This window comes from Lycorma delicatula, chromosome 2 (assembly GCF_047948215.1).
Source record: "Lycorma delicatula isolate Av1 chromosome 2, ASM4794821v1, whole genome shotgun sequence".
Lineage (NCBI taxonomy): Eukaryota > Metazoa > Arthropoda > Insecta > Hemiptera > Fulgoridae > Lycorma > Lycorma delicatula.
The window spans coordinates 22,727,359-22,751,551 of NC_134456.1; the positions used below are offsets into that span (position 1 = coordinate 22,727,359).

Below are 24,193 nucleotides of genomic sequence, written 5' to 3' on the forward strand. Positions count from 1 at the left end.
AAATACAAAAGTAATAATTCTTTGATTAAACTGAACTTATTATAAATTTAATAGATTCTTGTAATCATGTCAAGTATTTTGAGGAACTAGAGCAGTTTCATCACTGACGTAATGTTGTTGCTCCACTACATGCAAGTAATTAATTGTTTCTGGAGTTTCACTTTTTTAAGCTAAAAATGTGTTACAATTATGTATGTTTGCTGCATGGATCGGTATTTTGTGTTCATAGATATCGTACTGTACAAGTCAAGGAAGGTATGATTATTTTTTATACGATTCTGTTGTAATTATAAGTCGCTGAACTGAAATATAAAATATTTTTAAATAAATAAGAAACCTGCTGATCATTAAGTTGATATTGTAAATTATAATTGTTAAGTAATTTTTTCCATCAAACTACTGTGGATAAATAAAGTCAGCCACCAAAACAAATTTTTGTAACAGTAAGTTACAACAAAAATATTCAGTCTTATCATTTATGGTTTATATCGTTTGAATTAAATAAATATAATTATGTTTATTCATGATAAATTATTTTTATTAATAATTACAAATAATTAATTTTATTATATACAAATACATAACAGATCTTATATACTAACACTTATATACTTATGTAACACATATAATATTTACAATGTGCATTTCAATTATATTTGATTTTAAAACAATATCCTAACATAATAATAGATGTATTTAATGTATAAAATATAATATTTATTAATAACTGTTATCGTGAATTATAATAATAAATAAGCCTTTATATTATTCACTTCATATTAAATCTACCCATCATTTCCAATTTTAGTACAAAATACAGTTTACATTACAAATGATTTTACAAAATAAAAAAGACAGTTATAATTTTTTATAAAATGAAAAAATGTAATAGTAATATTGGTGTTGTTATAATTGTTACTTTTGAGCATATTCTAATTCATTAAGGTAAGGTTTTTAAATTAATTTTAATAATGCAACTGATAATACATTTCTCTATCATAATTTATTTAAGGTTTCTACTTAATAATGATTTAAAATCCTTATACCCAGTTATTACATTTTTTTAATGTTAATATCAAATTCCACATTATAATTAATTGATAGGTGCAGGTACATTCTGTACACATTTCTGACCAATTTCAAGTTATCCGATTTTCCAATTATCTTTAATTTTAAACTGTCATATATTGAAATATATAACAAAAAACAATGGTAATTAGGTATCACTTCTTTTTTTTTTATTTGTAAAAACAGTGTAAAATTGAACAAGCGATGAAATCTTTCTACTCGTTAACTTAGAATAATTAGTGATATAAACCTGGTGTTATTTTAATGCAAATGCCCTGGTTGATATACTAATTAACAAGTGTGAGTCAACTAACCACCTGCAGTTAAAGGTCATTGCTAGTCCACTTCTGCTTGGATACATTAATAAAAGAAGTAGGACATTTTTTAAAAGTTACTGTACAAGTATCCATTTAATGACAAATATAAATGAACATCACCTTAGCAGGGCCAGGATGTTCTGATTCTGTTATTGTGTGTAAGATATCTTATGATTAGATTTATAATAAGGGCATGCACCAGTGGTAAGAAGATTAATTATTTTTATATTTCTCTGTACAGTTTTCTTGAACTAAAGCCAACAGCTTATTTCATTTTTTTATCCTCTGAAGCAATACCTAATGGCAGTGCCAAAGGTTAAAAAAAAACCCAACAGCTTGCAGTTATCTAAAGGACATTGTCATCCCAGTATTGTTTAACCTCACTGATCAGTGAGAACCAATTTGTTTAGTATTGGTTATTTGTATTTTGATTAGTTTTGTAAGGATGGGTGAAGTAAATTACAAAATCGATCTTAAAAAGAGTATGATACGTGATCTGTATAATTTTCTTAGGTTTTTTTTTTCATTTTCATATTACAGGGCTATAAAGCTCAATTACCAGTCAGCAGTTGTCTTGTGTAGTATTAGGTAAATGTTTTTTTTTAACTAGCAACTGTGTGGTAAACACTAGTAAAACCACAACCACGATTATTTAGCTAAAATTATCTACAAGAAATAAATATGTTAAATGTGGTTTTCCTTGTTTGCATTTATACTTATTAATTTCCTGTATTGCTCCCTGACTTATCCACTGGTGAACAAGCGGGTTGTAAAAAATGCAGTTCATTATCATATTGAAGATCCAAAGGTGCTGCTCATTTAATTCCAATTTCTTAAGTATACCAGTAACATGAATAACCATATTCATTTTAAAATAATTGAACTTGAACTGATGTACGGTAATATCAATGAACTGCTGATATGATTTTACTAGCTCTGGTCCAACAGACGAATGAGTTTGGTGAAATTGTACCGTATTACACAATTGAATTAAGTTATGTAAAAACTTTATGAACACTTCACCTGCCTGATAAAAACAAAATTAATCACTCTGATGGAACTCAACAAGAAACAATCTTATTATAATGGGTGGAAGACAGAAGATTATGATTTTACTAGCTCTGGTCCAACAGACGAATGAGTTTGGTGAAATTGTACCGTATTACACAATTGAATTAAGTTATGTAAAAACTTTATGAACACTTCACCTGCCTGATAAAAACAAAATTAATCACTCTGATGGAACTCAACAAGAAACAATCTTATTATAATGGGTGGAAGACAGAAGATTAACTTTCCTAACCATAAACTGCAGTATGAGAGATACTAAAAAACCTCATTAGGGTTTTAAGTTATATGTTTCAATAAATAGCCATTAAGAAAAAAGAATTAAGTAGTAGCCTATATTATATTGTAGTAATAGTATATTAACATTTATAAATGATAATAGTAAGCTACTGTGAGACCAAGTTATCTAGGTATGGTTACATCTACTGTGACTGAAAATGGTGAATGTATCTTTATAGTAAAAAACAACATTGATTAAAATCTGAAAAAATTCTAAATGCTTATCAGGTACATCGGAGGGTTCTTGAAATTGAACAGCCTATTTTGTAGTTTCACATATCAAAAAATAACAATTCATATCTACTACAGTTTTGCTAAATTAAAAGCACTGTAGAAGTTGGAGATTAACAAAAGGTATTAATTAAAATAAGATTCATTTAAAAATATCCAGTGGCGTTACAACTTGATTATGGCTGAAATTATGTTACTGTAAAAAATGGATGAGGTTTTTTAAAAGAATTTTCTTTTCATAGACACTTTCATCTGTCAAGTATAAAATTCATATATATTATATTTTCATAATGTATATGAAATATACATTATGTATAGCCTGTAAATTCCAGGCTATGTGTATTTTTCTGAAAAAAGCACACCAAGAATTGTTTAGACTATTAATGAAATAAGCAAGTTTATTAAGCTAAGTGCAACTGCAGGCATTTTTTTTTTTAATGTAACTAATATCACAAACATTTTATTGAGACGTGTGTGTAATCCAATGTACTCAGTAGCCAGCCTTCCTGGCATGAGTGGTAGTGTCTCAGCCTTTCATCCGGAGGTCCTGGATTCGAATCCTGGTCAGGCATGGCATTTTCACACATGCTACAAATCATTCATCTCATCCTGTTAAGCAGTACCTAAAGGTCGTCCCGGAGGTTAAATTAAAAAAAACGTTCTCTGTAAATTCATTAAAAGAACAATAAAATAATGAATTCACATGTATTTAAAATTTTTTAATGTGAATTACGCTTTAGCATGGACTAAATAAAGACCAAAATAAGGTTACAAAATTTAAGTCATGATGTTATAATATGTTTTTTCTAGTTTATATTAACATTTTTTTATCCAAAACGTCTTGGACTTAAATCCCAGTCAGGCTTGACATTTTTTAATGCTACAAAACTCATCTCTCATTAGGGGCTGTAACTGGGTGTTTACCTGTAGTAGCTATTGTCAAACAAATAAATAATTCATAAAATAAAAAATAGTTTTTTGCCGTGAAATTATACTTACATTTTAAAATGTTTTTAAAAAACTCAAAATTCTATCTATAAATTCTGAATTGTTACAGAATAGTCAATCCTGAATGGATTTGTACAAATTTAGATTATTAAAACTTAAAATTTAGTAATAAAACTTAAAATACATAATATATAATTTAAAATATATAAAATTAAAATCAATTCAAAATAAATAGGAATTCTGATTGGCAAAATTTTGCAAAGCTGTTTAATTTACAAACCTTTACTACAAAACTATCACTAATCAATTACTTAGGAAAAGATGTGAATTAATCTAATAAGTTATAATTTCAAATATTCTATTATAATTACACACTATTTTTTAATAATACTTCAACATCTCAAATTACTTATGAATTAGCCTCTTATTATATGTTTCCTATGTACAAAAAACTTAATTTGTTTGTTACTTCTCTACTCAAAAATAATCATGAATTCCAATAAAGAAGTGGCCACTACACAATTGGTGCCGTAAACGGAACCAGGGTAGCAGGTGTCATGATTCCTACAATACTATCCTAGGAAGTTAAATGTAAAGGATAAGGAAAAGAGAATAAAGGAAGAAGAAAATAACAAGAGAGACAGCTGCAGTAAATCGTGATTTGTTTAGTCTTGCTTTAGACCATCAAATATTAAAAACCCAACCAGTTTCTGCACTTACTTTATGATCGTATTCACTTTGCTTTTGATGGTAAACAACTTCAGTGTCAGTTGAATCAGACAGAAGCAAATTTCAAATCATAGCAAAAAATTTTTTTAATTTCTTTTCTAGTCAACGGATGTTGTTCATTTTTACTCTGTTAATCATTCTAATAGTAACGATAATTTTAACCTGTAATTTCAGTGACCATAGCTGGCCGCTAACCATACCAAGAATTAAACAGAAATTGTCAATTTTATTTTTAACAGAAGGCATAAAAATAATTTTAATATTAAAGTCAAAATAATTAATTGATATTACTCTTATCTAGATTAACTCAAATAAATAGGTTGCAGTGCAAAGGTTTTAATGTTTTGATTAGACAAACTTTTAAACCTGAAGTACTGATTTTACTGGATGGTTATTTTTCATTTTTTAAGTATAAAATGAAAGATGAGCAGGCAGGAATAAATTTTATAGTTATTATAATTTTTTCTTCAAGTTATAATAAATTTTTAGAATATGCTAATATCTAATTGATGCAATTAAGAGCTATAAACATTTTGCATGAATATTTAATTTTTAAAAAATATATATTTGTTTTGAAAATTATATTATAAACTTCAGTAAAATACAAAGTATTATAAATTTAGTCTAAAAAAAATAAAAAACATTGCAGTATGATACAGTGCAAACTAACATAAGAATTTAAAAATATGTCTAATTGTTCCATACAAAATATAAAAGTAAAAAATTTGTCCATAAAAAAAAGATATCAAAATAAAATCTACATAAGTTACCAAAAAATACTGTCATTTTATTTTTTCAAATTAAAAATTGCTAATAAAATTCTGTACAACACTAATTAAAATAAAAATTATTTAGGTTCTATGAAAAAAGTATTTCATTTAATTGAATTATACTAACATATACATCATATAAATACAATAGACTCTTAATAATTAACCTAATCTGAACATTACAGTAACAAGGACCAAAAATCTGGAATTGTATTTTTATTAACAGAAATATTCAAAAAATATATATATAGATTGCTGTTTTACCAAAACAGATAAACAAAGTTACTAAGATAGTAACAAAATGAAATATTTATTCTAATACAAATGAACATAATAACAAAAAATAAACTAATTACAAATTAATATAATTTCATGTTATATTTCTTTTCTATTATTTAAATATTTATCATTTCTGGATTAAACTGTGTATAAATATTTTTCATATTTACTCTCTTTAATTACCGTTTTGTTAACTAGAAGAGACATGACTATTAAAGAACTAACAAAGTAATAGTTAGCTATTATTAAAAAAAAAACTATTTTTTCAAACACCATACACTACCTGGCACTAACTGGTATTTCAGATTCTGATTACTTCATTTCATTCAAACAAGTGTTTTTACTAATGAACCATAAATAAATAATAAAAAGGATGTGTAACCTAAGAAACAACTTAAGTAAGTTTAAGGGATGTAATGACCTCTTTATCCATTAGCCTTTGACTCCTGTAATCAACTTCAACTTATTAGTCAGTTGTCTACTAAGAATATCTCAAATGAAGCTAAAAAAAGACTTTTAGTTATGTGAGGTAAACTTTTTCTAGTTGTATTACATCTAAGTATTTTCATATTGGTATGTTAAGCAAGAAACTGATACAGCAGAACCCAAAACTGAATTTATTCTCTTGCTCTGTATCTTGAGAGCATAAATCATTGTTCCACAGTATAGAGCCACTATGTTCAGTAACTATAATATGGATAGATGTGTACTCATAAGTATACTATATAATTAAAAAAAGAAAACACCAAGTTATAGGGCAAAATTTTCAGTTAGATAAATTTGCCAGATAAATTTAATTCTTCTAATTATTTAAATTAATGTGATATGAAGTACCAAAGAAGATAGCTATGAAAATAATTCTTTGAATTAATGTTCATTTATTTATTTTAAAAATAAGATATACTTTTTTTTGGCAGAAGTTAAAAGTTAAATGGAATTTCTCAAATAAACTTTTATCAATTAAAATCTAAATGTTTTTTTTTTTAAAGTGAATCATTTACTTTATTATAAAATTAAGTTTAAATAAGAGTAAACAAACTTATTTCAAACAAAAATTGTTCTAAGTACACTTTTTTGCATACTTGTAAATAATAACTGAAAATCGACTTTATTTACATAGATTATTTCTCAATTCTTATTTGAAATAATTCATGTAAGTCAGTATTCAATTATTATAAATCAAATTCTACACATTTGTTTTACAGTAAGTTCCAAGTTAAGATTACATCTGCTATTGTTATTGGGACAATAATAATAACTGTTTCCTTACAAAAATATAGATACAATTTGGATAAGATTCTATATCCTTACAAAATAGAAAATATCTGTTATTCGCATGTAACTCATTCTACGCATTAGAATTAAGCTAATGTGTTTGCAGATGATAATAGTTAATAGTTTCTTAATGGCTGATAACAATCTAATAGGTATCAAAAGTGCCTATATTATTGGTCAAAAAATGGATGGTTAACAACAGATTGACTAGGGTTGGGTTGAGAAATTCATTCGATAAAATGTGAACGTTTAAATTGAATATTTGCTTTATAGCAGAAAAATTAATTAAAACAAAATATATGTACTCTTGATTCTGCCTGCTGTTTGAACTTTTTCTTCCACCTAACTATAGTTTCTAATGGTTCCATTGTTTCTAATGGTTCTGATTAGTCTGTCTATTGTATCTATACGTCTTTAAACTTACACAATATTTAAATAAATACAACAGTTTTACATCACATTTAAAATTATAAATTAAAATTTAATTTCTATTTTAAGCTTCATTAAAAATGTCTTCATTTTATTTTAAAATACAGAATTTTTAAAATATCATTATTAAGCTCAGTAGTAAATGCATTTAATGAGTATTTTTAGCAAGGTAGTTTTGTTAAGTTTTTATTACAAACAAGAAATATCTTATTAGAAATTGCACAGGTTTTATTTTACAAATGAAAATTTTCAAATTAATTTAGTGATATTTTAAAAATCTTTTATAAAATTAATACTCTTTATGTAAAATATATTAGTACAATTTATTTTTTTGCCAGTAACAAAACATTTGTACCAAATGGTCAGTCTTAACAAATTTCTTATCAAATAAGCTAATATTATGTTCAAATCATTTTTCTTGATGAAAACACGCATACTAAATGTAACTTGTAATAATTTAAATTATTAAATATTATTGGTGTTAATAACATTCTTTTTTTCTCTCTTATTTTTCACTGAATATTGTCTTTTATAACGGTCCTTGAGTGTAATTATAATACATATTTTTGTTTTCTTCATCATTAAGTGGCATATGAAACTTAGTTTACAACTACATTATCACATTAAAATTTGTAATCCTACATGTTCGATTTATTTTTCATTCTTATTACTATTTATAGGTAGATGTATTGAACGTTCAGAGTGATTATTAACACACATAAAGTAATGACTGATTTTTTCTAATTTTTACCAGAATTTTCTTTTAGACAATTTAAACTGATTTAAATTTCTATAATTTTCTTTATGAGAAAAGTTACACTCTATATGACTAGGCTGAAGTACAGTAGCATCTTGTATTATTAATCAGCATTATTAGTTTAAATCAACGCTCATTTACTGATGAGTAAATGTTTAAATTAAAATAACTGTTAAGAATGCTGCTGCTATACTCCAAACTACCCAATTATACTAATCATGGGATAATTAATTTTATTTTGGCTCCCTATCCATTCTGTACAGTTAGTTTCAAATCATTTTCATAATTTTATGATTGTAAATGGAAAAATTATACATTGGAAATTATACTCAGTAAATACTGTAATAGAATGACTTACAATCTACCAATCTACCTTTATCGTAAATGAGAAAGGAATGAAAATATAGATATAAACTTTTTCATCATATATATTGTTCATTCATCAACAACAGTCTATTCAAAAGGGATTAGATTTAATTAGTTTGTTTTGTTGATGTTTACTTTTACATTAAAAAAAAAAAACTGGCTGCAATCATTGCAATCTAATAACTATCAACAAAACTACACTTGCCATTTTCATAAGGCTAATATGTCCATTTACAACTTAAATTCAAGGTGGAATTATTGTACCACTATTTGTGTTAGTTGTAGTTGTAGTTTCAGATGCTTCATTAGCCATATTATTCATTGTTGTGGAATCTTGTAGAAGAATATCAGGAAGTGATCCAGTTTCTTCTGTCCATTCACTGCCTTTGGCAGTATTTACTACTACTGTCTCTGTTGTAGTTACAGCATCAAACTCTGGCAGCTCTTCACCAAAGAGAACTTTATCAATGTAAAACATTGTACCGAGATTATAAACAAATACTTCACTTTGAACTATATTTGATGTTTCTACTGATACATTATCTGAAATCAAAACAAAGCAATAAATTAGCTTTACAAAAGAAAATATATCTTTATTACGATACATTTTAAAATAGAAACTTACAATCGCAAATCTTTTAATTCAGTCTTAAAATAGGAAAGATATTGTACAGTACAAACCTCCTTTTCTAGAAATATGAAGAGTTTTATTGGATAAAGAAGTAAAAGTAGCATTATCACTGAGATCTCTATCATATAAACGCCCTTTAATAAAATGACTCAAAAGAACTTGTAAACCGACACCATTTGATAAGAAATTATCTGGAGCATGTTTTAATCCCACCTGTGAAAATGCTTCATCTGTCGGCACAAAAAATGTATAACCTGCAAAACAATTATTATTAAATGTTAAACAATTTACAAATAAAGAACTATGCTAAATGGTTATTGAAATAAATTACAAAAAAAATTATTTTCAAAAACCTTTTATAAAAGTTTTTATTAAAATCTACTTACTAAACAAGTATTTTTAACAGTGTTCTATAAATGTTGTTGATTTGTCCATTATTATTTTTTATTGTTATTATTATTATTTCTTTTTTCATTTATTAAATTTTTTTTAGTCCTGGAGCTAGCAATCTTTTTCATGAGAATATCTACAGCAAGCTGGAAGAGTGTTAAATTCTTAGTTTAGTAAATGGTAGGCAGAAAAGATCAACCCACTGCATTGGTCTAGTGGTGAACATGTTATCGCAAATCAGCTGATTTCGAAGTCAAGAGTTCTAAGATTCAAATCCTAGTAAAGGCAGTTACTTTCGTATGGATTTGAATACTAGAGTATGGATATGGTTGGGTTCCAATTAACCACATACCTCAGAAATGGTCAACCTGTTACTGTACAAGACTACACTTCATTTACACTTATACATATCATGCTTATTCATCCTCTGAAGGAATACCTTACGGTGGTTGCAGAGACTAAACAGAAAAAGAAAGAGGCAGAAAAGATCAGTAGGAAATGTTTTCATATGATTATGTATGTGGCAGATAAAAATCATAGATAGTAAATGATGGTAATTTTTTTTTAATGATACACTCAAAAGTTCTTTTGCATGTTTTGTTTTGTATTTATTATTTTTGTTAAAAATTATTTAATTGGTTTTTTAAAACGTCTTTTGTTCTTTTTAATATATTTCAAAACTTTAAAAATAATTTAAGTTATTAATTTTAACGTGAAATTGGAGTGGTACTGCCAACCTTTATACTTGAGGTGAGAACCTCATTGTGGCAAGACGGAGTTCCATGATGAAGGACACTCTATTAATGAAAGCTTTATGCAAATAAATGTACTGGAAAGAAAGTGACTTTTATGCATGAAAAATCTTTATTTTGCACTACTAATTTATACTTATTACAAGTGGATGGGCAATGGAGTAATCTACTAATTCAGATGGGAGTGCTTTTCAAAACTTCGACTCCTCTGGAGGACCCCTTGATGTTTCAATTGAAGTTTGCAGAAAGGCATCCCCCCTAATATTTGATGGAGAACCCAAATCAGATCTCAAAACTCGCAGGATGAATAATCTGGATTTACCTGAACTGGATTGGTAGATAACTCGGCATTTATAATTTATTCCAACTATTTTGCTCACATGAAAGCTACTAGCTGTGTTTCATTGTAGTATTATTAAGCATCGGAGGGCTAAATTTTTAATCAGTTTTACTTCCTTCCAAGCAGCAGATTCTTGATGCAGTGAAAGTGAAGTGGTGTCATAATTATCCTCCTGGAAACAGGAAACATCTCTCCTTCAATCCAGGGTGGGCTCCTGTGAAGAGTATTTGCCCAATCCTCCTGCCCTTCTCAGTGTCTGGCTAGGATATAAGGCTGCAACTTTGAAGTTGAAACAGCTCCATTATATAAAATAATACACACAAAACTTTAGAGGATCAGGACTTCTGTTTGTAATCTAAAACTAACCAAAATATCCAAAAGGAGCAAGGAAATATTTTCTTCCCGAAAAAAAAGAAGTATAAGTGTTTACACTTTACTCTAACATAAATATTACATAGATTCTTTTAATTTAGAATGAGTCGATACTAAAAAGGATTTTCTAAAAATTAATTTTTTTTTGTTTTAAACTAAATAATACAATTGGGAAAAAATTAGATGTAATTAATCCATAGGAAAACCTTAATACAACAGAAATTTTTTAAAATAATTTTTAAATTTAATATTCATTATCAAACATTCAGATAAAGAAGTAATCTTTGCTCTTTACAACATAATTTTATTTCTCCCAATTATTAAGAACCATAAAAAATATATGCAATGATTAGATACTCATATTTATTTTACAAAAAAAAAAAATTATTGTTAATAATGAAATGCGTATTGAAAATTATTTTTAATCTATAGCAGTGATTCTCAACATTTTTAGCTCCACAACCATCAAAAAGTAAAAAAATATTTATATAATGATTATTTCACGACCTTCCAACCCCAACCCAATGAAACTTAATTAGAACTATTTAACTGCACTGATAGCAACGAGTATGATATGCATGTATGAAGTGTACAAACATGAGCAATTTACAAGTTCCTACTTGATATGTACATGCTCCTTGAAATTTGGTCTACTTGCATAATATTTGCTGTGAGAGCATTGTGTTTGAACATGAATATAATAGGTTTAAACATATCGTACTCTAGCAATATTAAAAGAAATGTAAGGGATTGCAAAATTTCAGTTTAGTTTTGAATGCGAAGCATGTGTCTGATGCCTTTACATTTTTAAAAGCATAGTTTCATTGAAGGTAATAATTGAGGTTTCGGTTTTTTAGTGTGCGATCAAATGGTGTAACTGTTTTTTTTTTCCAATTAGATTCTTATGCAAAATGGATAAATTTGTGAAAAAACAAAGTGAGCCTTCTTCCACCAGTGAATCGATTGGTTAAAAGACAATATTGTACAATGACAATTATTTAAATTATGATTTTACCTCACTGGATGGAAAAACAAGTGCGTTGTTTACTTTCAAGTTCTGTTTGGGCCTGAGCCATCAAAATTAATTCAAGACATGGAAACTAAACATCTGGATTATAAAAGATTTTTGATGTTTTTTATGAAGCTACTAAAAACTACAAAATAGGTTGGTCAAAATGTATTGCTGTTTGCAGTGATGGTGAAAAGGCAATAACAGAAAAGAACAGTGGATTTCTTAAAAAATTAATAGATTGTCTTACATCAAGGGTGGAATGGTTGCACTGCTTCTGTCACAGACATGGTCTTACCACAAAAAATATGCTGGAAAATCTCAAACAAATTCTTTGTTAAGTTGTAAAATAGTTAATTTTATTAAAATTTGACCATTTAGATTGGGCTGTTTGCTAAACTATGTGATGAAATAGTTGAAAAGAAAAAATCACTTCTTTTCCATACAGAAGTCAAATGGTTATCATGGGGGTAAAGTGTTAACCTGGTTATTGGAATTGCAAAATGAATTAATAATATTTTTCCACGATAAACAAATACCATTCTCAATATTTTTAAAGAATAATGAGTATATAATGTTAAGCTTACATAGCTGATGTATTTTTGCATTTGACATCTTGGATGTGAATTTAGGACATTATAAAAACATTTTATTAATGACAGACAAAATTCATGCTTTCATTAAGAAGCTTGATATCTGGTTATTCGTCTTCAAAGCAAAGAATTTTATGTTTCCATTCGCTTCTGATTATATTGAGAAATATTTGGATGAAGAAGATACTATTATTCACCACAGTCTGGATTGCATGAAGATGTATTTGCTTGAGCTAAAAATTCAGTTGGGAGAGTATTTCCCAGAAGGTAAAAGTAATTTTTCAAAGCGATGGGTACTGAATCCATTTAGTGAAAATGTTGTTGCGGCTGCTAATTACCAGTTGAGATTCATGACCAACTCATTGAAATGTCTGCTGATAAAATGTTATAACTACAATTCACATCTGAAGATTTAGATATGTTTTGGCTTGTTTGTCAAAGTGAATATGGAAATTTAGTCACAGAAGCATTGAAAATACTAATCCCTTTCACCACATCTTACCGCTTTTAAAAGGGTTTTTCATCTGTGGTTGTGCTAAAAACTAACATTTTTCTTTGCCTTTATGTGTTTCTAACATAGATCCACATATTGAGAAACTTTTAGATGAAAAACAAACACGACCATCTCATTAATTTGTTTTCTTAACATATGTACTAATAGATTAAATTAAAATGTTTTGAATAAATGATTTTTTTTCTCATAAAATGATCTCATTATTGTTTATGTATAAAGTTCTAAGCTAATTTCACAAGCCTCCTTCATATAACTGCGACCCCAGTGCGGGTCGTGACCCTCAGGTTGAGAAATGGTGGTCTGTAGCATTAATTAGTAGACATTATTTTCTATAAAAAGTTTCAGATCTTAATCCATTTATTTTTTCCAAAAATTTGAACCTAGAACCTTACTGCAAAGGTGCTATCACTACATTACAGAAGTTAAATTTAAAAATTTTGCAAATTATAAAGTTTCTTTAAAATCACAAATTATATATACACAGGTTTATATTTCTATACAAAATTAATATTAGATGACTTTGATTATATGTATGCATTGTATTACAACTTTATTTTAATACAGTAATGTTTATAATGAAAAGAAAAGAAAGTTATATGCAATTATATCAGGGTTTTTTTATACAAAGTATATGTTCAAACAAATAACCCTCCTTGCTGGGAGTAGTGATGTGTTTTGACATATCTTATAAGAAACTCATTTTAGGGGTTCTTCTAAGAGCCCCTAAAAACTAAAAAAAGTAATGTTACTTTTTAAAGCATTAAAATAAAAATATGAGATATATTTACATAAACACTTCGGTCTTTTATTCAGTGTTATATAAAACAAAATTAATATAACAAATTACTTTTTCTTTCATCATTTGACTTAAGCAATAAGTCCTTGACAGAAATTCAATATTTTCTGTACTTTTTGCAGATAAAAACTAGATGAAAAGAAATGATTTTGAAATACATTTTTAGCTTCACTGACATTTCAGATTCATTTTACCAATCTTTTTTTTTAATTAAAAATTTACTATAACTGTTTAGAAGTTATTTTATTTTGATTCAGCTTTTACTTACAAATGGTGAATAATCTAAAAATTTCTATCAGGGATATTACATAAGAATATTTTATAATCCTTGCAGATAACATTTTATTTGCTTACATAATTAATGGATGGCCTTCTACTACGGTGAAACAGTCTTACATCATTGATGATCATATACACTGCATTTCAGGATACATCAGCAGCTTAGAACAACATAATACCACCCTAAAGTAGCAAATATATTAACTGGAAGGAATTATTATTTTATTGAATAACACTAGTGTTTAAACTACTACTATGGTGTGCAAAATATTTTTCATACAAATAAAGAATAACCTTTTCTTAAGAGATTATGATATATTACACTTTCTTAAACAGTAAAGAAAAAAGAGAATAAAATTTTTAACAAACCTACCTGCTCCAGATATGTGAGGAGCTAGATCTGCCATATTTAAAAACCGAGTAATGTGAGTAAATCGTGGATTACGTTCAAGGGCTAAAAATGCATGTGAAAGAAATTGAGCACCAAACCAAGGAAATGCAAGGAGAGGTGGTGTTTCTTTGTCTTTGTGCTTTTGATGTAACCTTTGAACAACTGCTTCATTCACAAATAATACTTCAGATATAAACATTATATTTCCTCGTACAACTGGAGTGTCACCTTTCACAATGTCGACCCCATTAATCGTTAATGATGCTGTTCCAAAAAAATAAAAAATAAAGCAATTATAAGTACACATCAATTATAATAAAATAATAAATAAATCATCAATAACATGGTTTATATACATAAATTTCAAACACTTTTTAGATAGCCATAATGATTAAAATTAATATTTGATCAAAGAATTCAGAAGGCACTTTTAAATAAAATTTTCACATACTTTATTTAGAAATAAAAAGAACTTTTTTTTACAGATATCACTGTTTAATGTAAAAGTACTTAATTATCTTGAGATCACCAAAAAAGGATATTTTTGAAATATAAAATTTTCAAAAGTTATAGTTTTAAGAACTGACCATTCTCAAGAATAACCAATCCATGCTAGGCTTATAAATTAAAATAAGGAGTGAGTTGGTTTCCTATTGCCTTTTAAGTGAATTGAACATACTGCTTTTACACTAACAAAAAACACATTTATTTTTTTGGTGATTGTATTCTGTATGAATTGATTTGTTTTGTCTATTGTTCTAAAGATAATTTTCTGTCCAGATTTTTTAAATTAGTGAACTATTTCATTCATCTGTTTTAACACAATGTATTTTTTTGTTTTATTTATCACTGTTTTAATTTTATAATAAAAACAATAGTGCAGGGAGTGTGGGCTAGAGTTATATCTATTTGTATGTGGTAGGTATTTTATAGCACTGAGTTCTTTTATGTGAGCTTCAGGTGATATGGATGAGTTAAGAGTTGATGGAGCATATGTCTAAGAGCAAGTTTGAAAAGATGTGGATGACAGTATTTGATACTGATAGTTTTTTTGTATATTTTTAAAGTGTTTCTGCTAACCAAGAAGATGTATTTGTTTGCTGTGTTCATATTCAGCTGTAAAGTTTATTTGTTTACTTTGTTATTATTTAGTGAGATTTTAGAACTTGTTACTCATAGTCTGCTGCTAGGGTTTGTATTAATTTTATTATTTTACAATCCTTTTTCATACTGTAGTTTTTATTTATTTGTTATTATTTAAGTTTTTAAAGTCTCATTTTCTGTAAAGTTTTTTGGCAATATTGAACAAGCTGTACTGTTTGACATGTTTGTTGAGGGGGTTATGTGAACTGAGTTACAAGATACAACTATATAAGTTATAAAAATTTCTCCAATACTCTTTTATTAACTGGAAACATTATACTATTAAACAATAAAAAAAATAACTACATACATTTTTTACTGAATGTCACTTCTTTTCCTCCAAGTGTTTTAAATGTCTGTCCATCTTTTATTTGATCTTGATGAATGTTAGCATTAATAAAGTGATTCAAAAGAACTGATTCCGTAAACTCAGGTACAGAGAATGGGTAGAAACCCCAGTCTATAGGATGCCATCTTTGGAATGCTCGATCAGTTGGCACAAAAACTGTGTATGATTCCTCTAAAACAAACCAAAAACATTCAGAAGATAACATAATTTGTTTAAAGAATCTGTAACTATGTGATCACAATAAATTTCTGTTTACCATAATCAGCATGATTACAAGTAAATAAGGAGAGAGATTAAATTATATAAAAATGAAAAATAAATACATTACTGTTAATGACAAATAACCATTTTATAAACAAGTATGTAAAATATTAAAATAGAAAAATTATATTAAAACACTTTAAAGAATCATTCAGCATTAGTTAATCATTTATTTTGAGAAATAAAACAACAATATATGCTTATATATATATATATATATATTTAGGGTAAACTTTTTATAGTCCATCTTTTTTTTCCTCTGTATGTAAATATCTATATATAATATAAAATTGTTTCAGCCTCCGCAAAGCACAGAATTAGAGAAACACTCTTACGCTTACTTTTTTAATTTATCACAACATTTTCAGTCCTAAGCCCATCTTCAGTGACATTTTTTATAGATTTTTAGACTGTTTACATTACACATTACTCTATTAGCTTTTTACAGTTTATAAAAATTGTTGGTTAAAATAAAAATTTTCTTAAAAACATAAATAAATTAGAGCAAATATTTGTTCAGTCAAGAATTAAAAAGTATACAATAACTATTAATTTATTACATCTTATCTTTGTATACCAACTTAAATAATTTTAATAAGAATGTCCCCCAAAAAATTCTGTTTGCAGATTTATAAGGCTGAATTCACGTTTATATCTATATATTTTTATAATTTTTCTAAAATTTCAAATTTTTTATTACTATTTTCATCTTCAATATTTACTTTTTTGACTATTTCCAAATTATTTTCTAAACTAGTTATATTATGGTTATTATTTATCAAATGGTCACAACATTTGAGAAACCCATCTTTCTAATCTGAAAAATTTAATCTTTAACATGAGCTCATTAAAAATAATTTTTTAGACACAGTCATGCACATTTACAACTAATGCACAATGCTTTACAATGTGGTGGTAATGTCTTATTCATGACTTTTAAGTCATGAATTGTGCTGGAAGTTTGGCATCTTCTTATCTTTTATCTATTATGAAAAATAACAAAATTTAATTTCCTCATGTCACCTGTAGAGCAAGTAGACTCCCATGTTATTAAGGTATTTTTAATGAATCCCATTTACTTCCTTCATATAATATTATTAACTAACATTCTTTGGAAACAGGTATGGAAATTCCATATTGGATTCTTCTGATTCCCAGCCTTTTTTCTATAATAATAAGTGCTGTGAATATATTTCTCATTCATATTCACGATTGGCTTGCTTTCCTCTCTAAATTTCTTTACATCTCTAAGATATGAAAATCTCCACTATTGAATTTTCAGCCTTTCAATTGATATAGATCTTATTGACTTTGTTTTTATATCATTAAAAATCTAGCTGATAAAGGATTTTGTTTTAGATTTTACTCACTGAATACATTATTGTACCTGTGTTTAGCTGTGAATTACATTTAAAACAATAAATTAAAAAAATAAAATCTCTAATCATGTAATATTGAAATAAAAGCCATTACAACACATGCACATACAGAAATTGGTTTGAAAAGCAATTGTGTATTATTAGATTACAATGTTGTCAATTTTTTTTTAATATTAAGAATATAATTTAACATCTAGCTCCTACCTTCAGCTTTCCATGCGAACTTATAACAATGTAGCCTATAAAAAAAGAAGCTTTTTCCATAACAAAGAGAATAAAATAAAAAAAAATTGTCGAAATCGTTGATAAATGGTTTGATAATTTATTAAAAATCTTTTTGTTTATGTATTGTAAACTTCATCCACGACCAGCAGGGGGTATACCCAGTTGCAATTTTAGAAGGGAAAGGGTGGAGGACTCCTATAACTTGTGGAAGGGATGAGGAAAAGAAAGGGCACATGTACAGGGATAGGAATGAGAAAGGGACAGATTGTGGGTGCAGAGAGATAGCATATGAAATGGTGACTAACAACAGGGTAAAGAACAAAACAGTTGTGCACTAATTTTAAGTTTCATTGTTAATAACTTTGGAACTAAGATTGCTACCAAGCTGGTAAAAATTGCATTTTGTAGAAAATCTTATGGGCTTTCAGGAAACAACATCCACTTTGGTCGATCTCCTCACCATTTTTGAGATGTTTGTGATAAACCGCAAAGCTGTGGATTAAAATCTTGCTTAACATGGTGAAAAAGAGGGTTGGGGCAGTTTTTTCAAATTGAAATGTAGATAACAATTTTTCTCTTGTTTGGAAATGTTAGTGTGCAAAATTTCATCATGATCAAAATAAAACTGTAAATCTGTTTAAAGGACAATCACAAAACATTCTTCTTTATATTTATAGACAGAAGGTAAAGTTGCAGCAATTCATGTGTTCATTTGTTATCCTAATTTAAATGAATATTGTCGTTAAACATTGGTGAATTGAACACTCCATTCATATTTAAAGAATTGTTACACGAACTTAAGAACTCACGTGACACTTCCCCTGCACCAGACAACGTTCGCCTTGGTATGCTTTCACACCTTCCTAACTCAGCACTACAACATCTTTTGAGTATTTACAATGGTTTATTCTCCAAACAAGTCTTTCCGTGCAGCTGGTCAGAAGCATTTATTATACCAGTACTAAAGCCTGGTAAAGACAAACCCGATTCCTCAAGCTATCGTCCTATTTCTTTAACAAGCGTGTGGTATAAAATAATGGAGAGAATGGTAAACCGCAGGCTTACATGGTACTTGGAGAAACATGGCTTCCTATCTTCGGAACAGTGTGGTATCCGACAAGGACGATCTTCCATTGACCATTTAGTATCAATGGAAACAGCCATACAAAACGCCTTCCTAAACCGCCAACACCTCGTTGCTATCTTCTTCAATATGAAAAAGGCGTACGACACAGTCTGGCGACATGGTATTCTTAACACCCTCAAGAGATGGGGAATCAAGGGAAATATGCTTACTTTTATCCGGGGATTCTTAAATCACCGAACGTTTCGTGTCCGTGTAGACGATTCACTTTCAGATAGTGTCGTCTTGGAGAATGGAGTACCTCAAGGTAGTGTACTAAGTGCCACCTTATTTTCTGTAGCCATAAACAGTATTACCAATTGTGTACAGGCTCCTGTCTCATGTTCTCTATTTGTTGACGATTTTGTTATTTACATTGCGAGCCGTTCAACGCCTACTACAGAACACTATATTTTTCCTTGAGGCTTGGTCCAGAACTACTGGTTTCACATTTTCATCCGACAAAATGAAATGTGTAGTCTTTTCTCGGCTACGAAACCCTTCTATTCCGCAAGTCTTTCTGAACAGAGAGCTTATTGCTATCTCTCCTTACGTCAAGTTTCTAGGTTGATTTTTGATAGCAAGTCTTACTTGGGTCAAACATATAAAGGAATTAAGGACAAAATGTTCCAAACTTTTAGATATGATGCGGGTCCTTAGTAACACCAATTGGAGAGCCGATCGGTCATGTACGTTACGTTTTTACTATTCCCTTGTTCGTTCCCACTTAGATTATGGTTGTGTCGCCTATTCTTCAGCTCGTCAAACCGCTCTTAAAATGCTGGACAGTGTACATCATGCTTTTCTTCGGCTTACCACAGGTGCGTTTAGATCAAGCCCTATCGCAACCTTACTTGTAGACTGTGGCGAACCATCACTTTGAGATAGACGAGACCAGCTTTTTTTATCTTATGTTGCCTGTCTCAAAGGACAGCCAAATCACCCGGCTTTTGACCCAGTTCTTAGAAATCCTAATTTAAGAAAGTATAAGGACCGTCCACGCTGTACTGTACCTGTAGGTGCCCGTACCCGACGTCTGCTGCAGCATATAAATGTTGACACTCCGTCGTTCTTCCCATCATGTCCGTGCTCATATCCTCCGTGGAGAATAAACCTTGTAAATTTTACATTTGACCTTACAACATACGATAAACAATCAACATCACCTACTGTTTTCCGGCAAATGTATTCTCACCAAGACGAACACAGACGCGATGATATACACTGATGGATCGAAACAAGACGATACCGTTGGTTGTGCTTTTGTTGTCAATGAAAGAACTTATGTTTGGCCTACCCGGTATTACGAGTGTGTTCACCGCTGAACTACTCGCTATAAATAAGGCTCTAAATATCATTAACCCTAAATATAGAAACATTCTTATTTGCAGTGACTCGTGTAGTGCTCTCCAGGCGTTAGAAAACTTTTATTTATTCCAAACATCCTGTCATCATTGAAATTTACAATGCAATCGCTGAGTTGAGTAATCGCAACACAGAAGTAAGTTTTTGTTGGGTCTCTAGCCACGTAGGGATTCCAGGTAATGAACAAGCAGATTATGCTGCCAAAGAAGCGTGTATTCAACCTACTTTCACCACCCGAGTTACTACCTTTGATTTTATTAATCGTGTAAAACAATCACTGAGAGCAAGGTGGCAAAGTGACTGGGCGAATACCGTCGATAATAAACTCCGACGGATTAAAGATTCAGTGTTGCCATGGGACTCCTCTTGCAGAAAAACTTGTCGTGAGGAAGTAGTCCTCTGCCGATTACAGATAGGACATAACGAGGATCACACACGAGTACCTAATGTCAGGAGGACACGCACCCCTATGCACAAGATGCAACTGCCGCATGACTGTGACCACATTCTCATAAACTGCATATGTTATGCGGCGTTGGGTCGTAAATTTAATCTACCCAGAAACATCCGTGGTATCTTGTACAATAATAACGAAATTTTGGACCGGATGTTTCTATTTTTGCGTAGTACCAGGTTACTGCAAATAATTTAATATTATCATATATATTTTTATGCTAGAGGAGTTTTTGATAATTTTTTTCCTTTACTTTCAATTTTGATTTTTTTGGTTCTATATCTTTAATTTTATTATCCGAGAAGGGAGCTTTTTGCACAACCTATCAGAATTAGGTAAGTTTTATATAGTTTCTTTTTTCTATTATTTTAACTTTTACATTATAAAGACTTCGTCTGCGATATTAGTTTTGAGTTTTATTTCACTTTTTTGACTTTTGTTTTAATAAATTTTTATTGTATAATTTATATTAATATTAAACCTTATAAGTTTTATTATTTTAGAGTTATTTTACCTTTTTATTAAAGAAAATTCCGAGCGATGATAACGCACAGGCGTTTTTCGCCCCCAAACAAAAAAAAAAATAAATATTAAATGAATAATCAATTGTTTACATTATAAGAACGTTTTACTCTATGTAAAGGAAACTAGAAATTAGTAGTAAGTAGCAGCCAAAGATGTCTTATTATATATATAGTTACCATAAATATACTAGTACAAAATATATTGGACAGATGGGAAGTTAATTGAATTAAACATCACAGTACTCTAGGTAGAAAAGATCAACCAGTTCTTATAAAAGAGATAAATTTTAATTATGGTACAATTTTGCTAAATTTTAATTTTTGCAGATAAAAGAAGGCTTTTTTATAAAAAAAAAACAATAATAAAAGTATAATTACCTTGTTTTAAAAGTTTTGTAACGTTTGATCTAGCTAGAAGATGCTGAAAGACACGAACACCACTCTGTAAAAATGATAAAACTTCTGTCATGTCTTGAAGAAAACTATGATCTTCAATTAAATCTTCCGGAAATAAATAATTATCAAGTATAATTAATCGACCGTTTGCAACATCCACTTTTGGATTAACAACTTTGGCCCCATTAGCAACAAGATTACCTGAAACAGATATTTATATATTTATATTATGTTTAATGTTTCTTAACTGACAGCAGAATAAAAAATATTTTAGGAAATGTTTCTTTTATAGTTTCATATTGATTTAATTTTTTAATTACATTTTCAGTGCTAGAATAAGTAGTAAATATTTTACAAACACCAATGTCCCGCAGTATTACAGAGTAACTAACATAGCAACTGATCGGAAATGATCCACATCAACAATATGATGGCATAAGATGGATTACTTTTGAGTGCATATTTCTTTAGCCACTATTGTGAATTTGAAATTCCACGACTGTTTTTATGAAATTAAAAATTATGTTTACAAAAAATATCAGCTGTTATCCTCAACTTGACAATCATTAATGCAACTGATTTAGTCACCTGGTACCTAGTTAAGCATAAGAGTTAAAAGTAGTTAAAATTTCAATTGTGGGAACTAATAGTGTGAAGAACATGTTTTTCACATCACAAACAAGAAAATTAATTTCATAATGAAAGGAGTGCTATTGATGACAAACACAATGAATATTAAGGTGAGCAGGTTGTGGAAGTGATCAACAACTTGTATAAGTGGAGAATGCAAACAAAACATAAATAAGTAAATGTTTTAAAGTAAATTCTAATACATGTCTGAATTTACAGTGGAATGCCGATTAACGGACTGACCTTTGCAAGGCCAAATCCACATAGTCAGAAATCTGGATAATTGGAAAATTAAAAAAAGTTGATTATACATACTGGTCATATCATTCAGTGGGTATCATACTTAAAAAAAGACCATAATTAAAAAAAAAAGGTGTATTTCACTAAAATTAAAAAGATACTCAGATACATACAATGTTACTAAAAAAAAACCAATACAAAAAATTTAATTTTTGTAACAAAACAGATATGTTACAAAGTTAAAAAAATTTAATGAGTAGAAGCGTGTTGATAAAAGAATCAGAATTTAAAAAAATTACCAAATAAAATTAAAATTTAATACTTTACTGTTTTATAAAAATGTAATTTACAAAACTTATTAAAAAATTAAAAAAAAAAGTTATGTTGAAGAAAAATTGAGTTAAGTAATTGTGTTATAAAAATATTATTTTTTAAAACTACAAAAAAGATTAAAAAAAATTACAGTAAGTTTTATAGAATAAAACTAGCAACAGTCAATAATAACTTTATAAAAACATAAAAATGATATACTAATCACTGTTAGTGAAACGTTTGATTGATATGTTATTAATCAGTAGTAACATACCATTAAAAATACTATTTCTTCTTAAAAAAATATGTAATCACTATTTGCTTTAATGTTGATCTTCATTTATGAGTTGCAAGATCACATAATCTTTGACCAATGAATTCTTATAGGATCGCATTCCTTTTATAGTTCAATCTTCTTATGAGCATTTGTCCATAGCAATAGACAAACACTCATGAGCTTTTTTGTGTGACAGCCCTGGAGGCAGGTTATTATATTATTAAATCATTGTTCATGCTTGATAAATTAATATGAATCCATCAATCTTTTCAGAAGTTAATTTTATAATTAGTTTAACACAGGTCTAGTTTTGTGCTATAAGAAATGTAAAAAAGTAAATTAAAACCCAGTAAAAACAGAGAACAATAAAGATATATTCCCTGTTGAAGCAAAGTTTTATTAGGTTTTTTAAATATTATATAAAATTTTGTTTAAATTGTCTAATAATGATGTAAGCAGTCCAGATAATTAGGCATTTGGAAAATCGGTGTTTGGATAATCAGTGTTCCAGTTTAATCTTTAGTTTTCAGAAAAGGGACATGCAAGTTATTAATAGGCTGAAGAAAACAAAATTTTGTTGGGAAATCATTAAAAAATAAAATATTTTCATTTCATATTTTTTCTGCATATTTAAATTATAATTTTAGTTTTGATGTAATAGATAACATAGTTTTTAACTCTCAGGTACACACTCAACACTAAACAACCATCAGACTTTCACAGGATACATAGCAAGAGCTTGCTATTAATTGAACAGTTTTTAGCAGGGATATTCTTTTTTTAATCATCTCCCAAAGTAGTTGAAACTGCTTCAGAAATATTTGTTTAAACATAAGTTAAGGTTATATTTAGTCAGTAAATCATTATAATGCAAATAATTTATTATTATTATTATTTTTTTATAATAGACTAGATTATAACACTGAAAATTA

The 24,193-nt window shown here is 28.4% G+C and overlaps 1 protein-coding gene across 1 annotated transcript in view; it reads right to left on the reverse strand.

Annotated features, from left to right (window-relative positions):
- Positions 1 to 1,969: 1,969 nt before the first annotated feature.
- The window catches only part of LOC142320552 (transforming growth factor-beta-induced protein ig-h3), a 108,524-nt gene continuing 86,300 nt past the window's right edge, over positions 1,970 to 24,193 (reverse strand). Inside the window, exons 3-7 of the mRNA XM_075358457.1 lie at positions 21,785 to 22,003; positions 16,037 to 16,246; positions 14,566 to 14,847; positions 9,198 to 9,401; positions 1,970 to 9,059 (exon numbers count right to left, since the gene is read on the reverse strand). Of these exons, the coding sequence (XP_075214572.1) occupies positions 8,761 to 9,059; positions 9,198 to 9,401; positions 14,566 to 14,847; positions 16,037 to 16,246; positions 21,785 to 22,003 (1,214 nt within the window). The 3' untranslated portion in view covers positions 1,970 to 8,760. The remainder of the gene's footprint in view (positions 9,060 to 9,197; positions 9,402 to 14,565; positions 14,848 to 16,036; positions 16,247 to 21,784; positions 22,004 to 24,193) is intronic.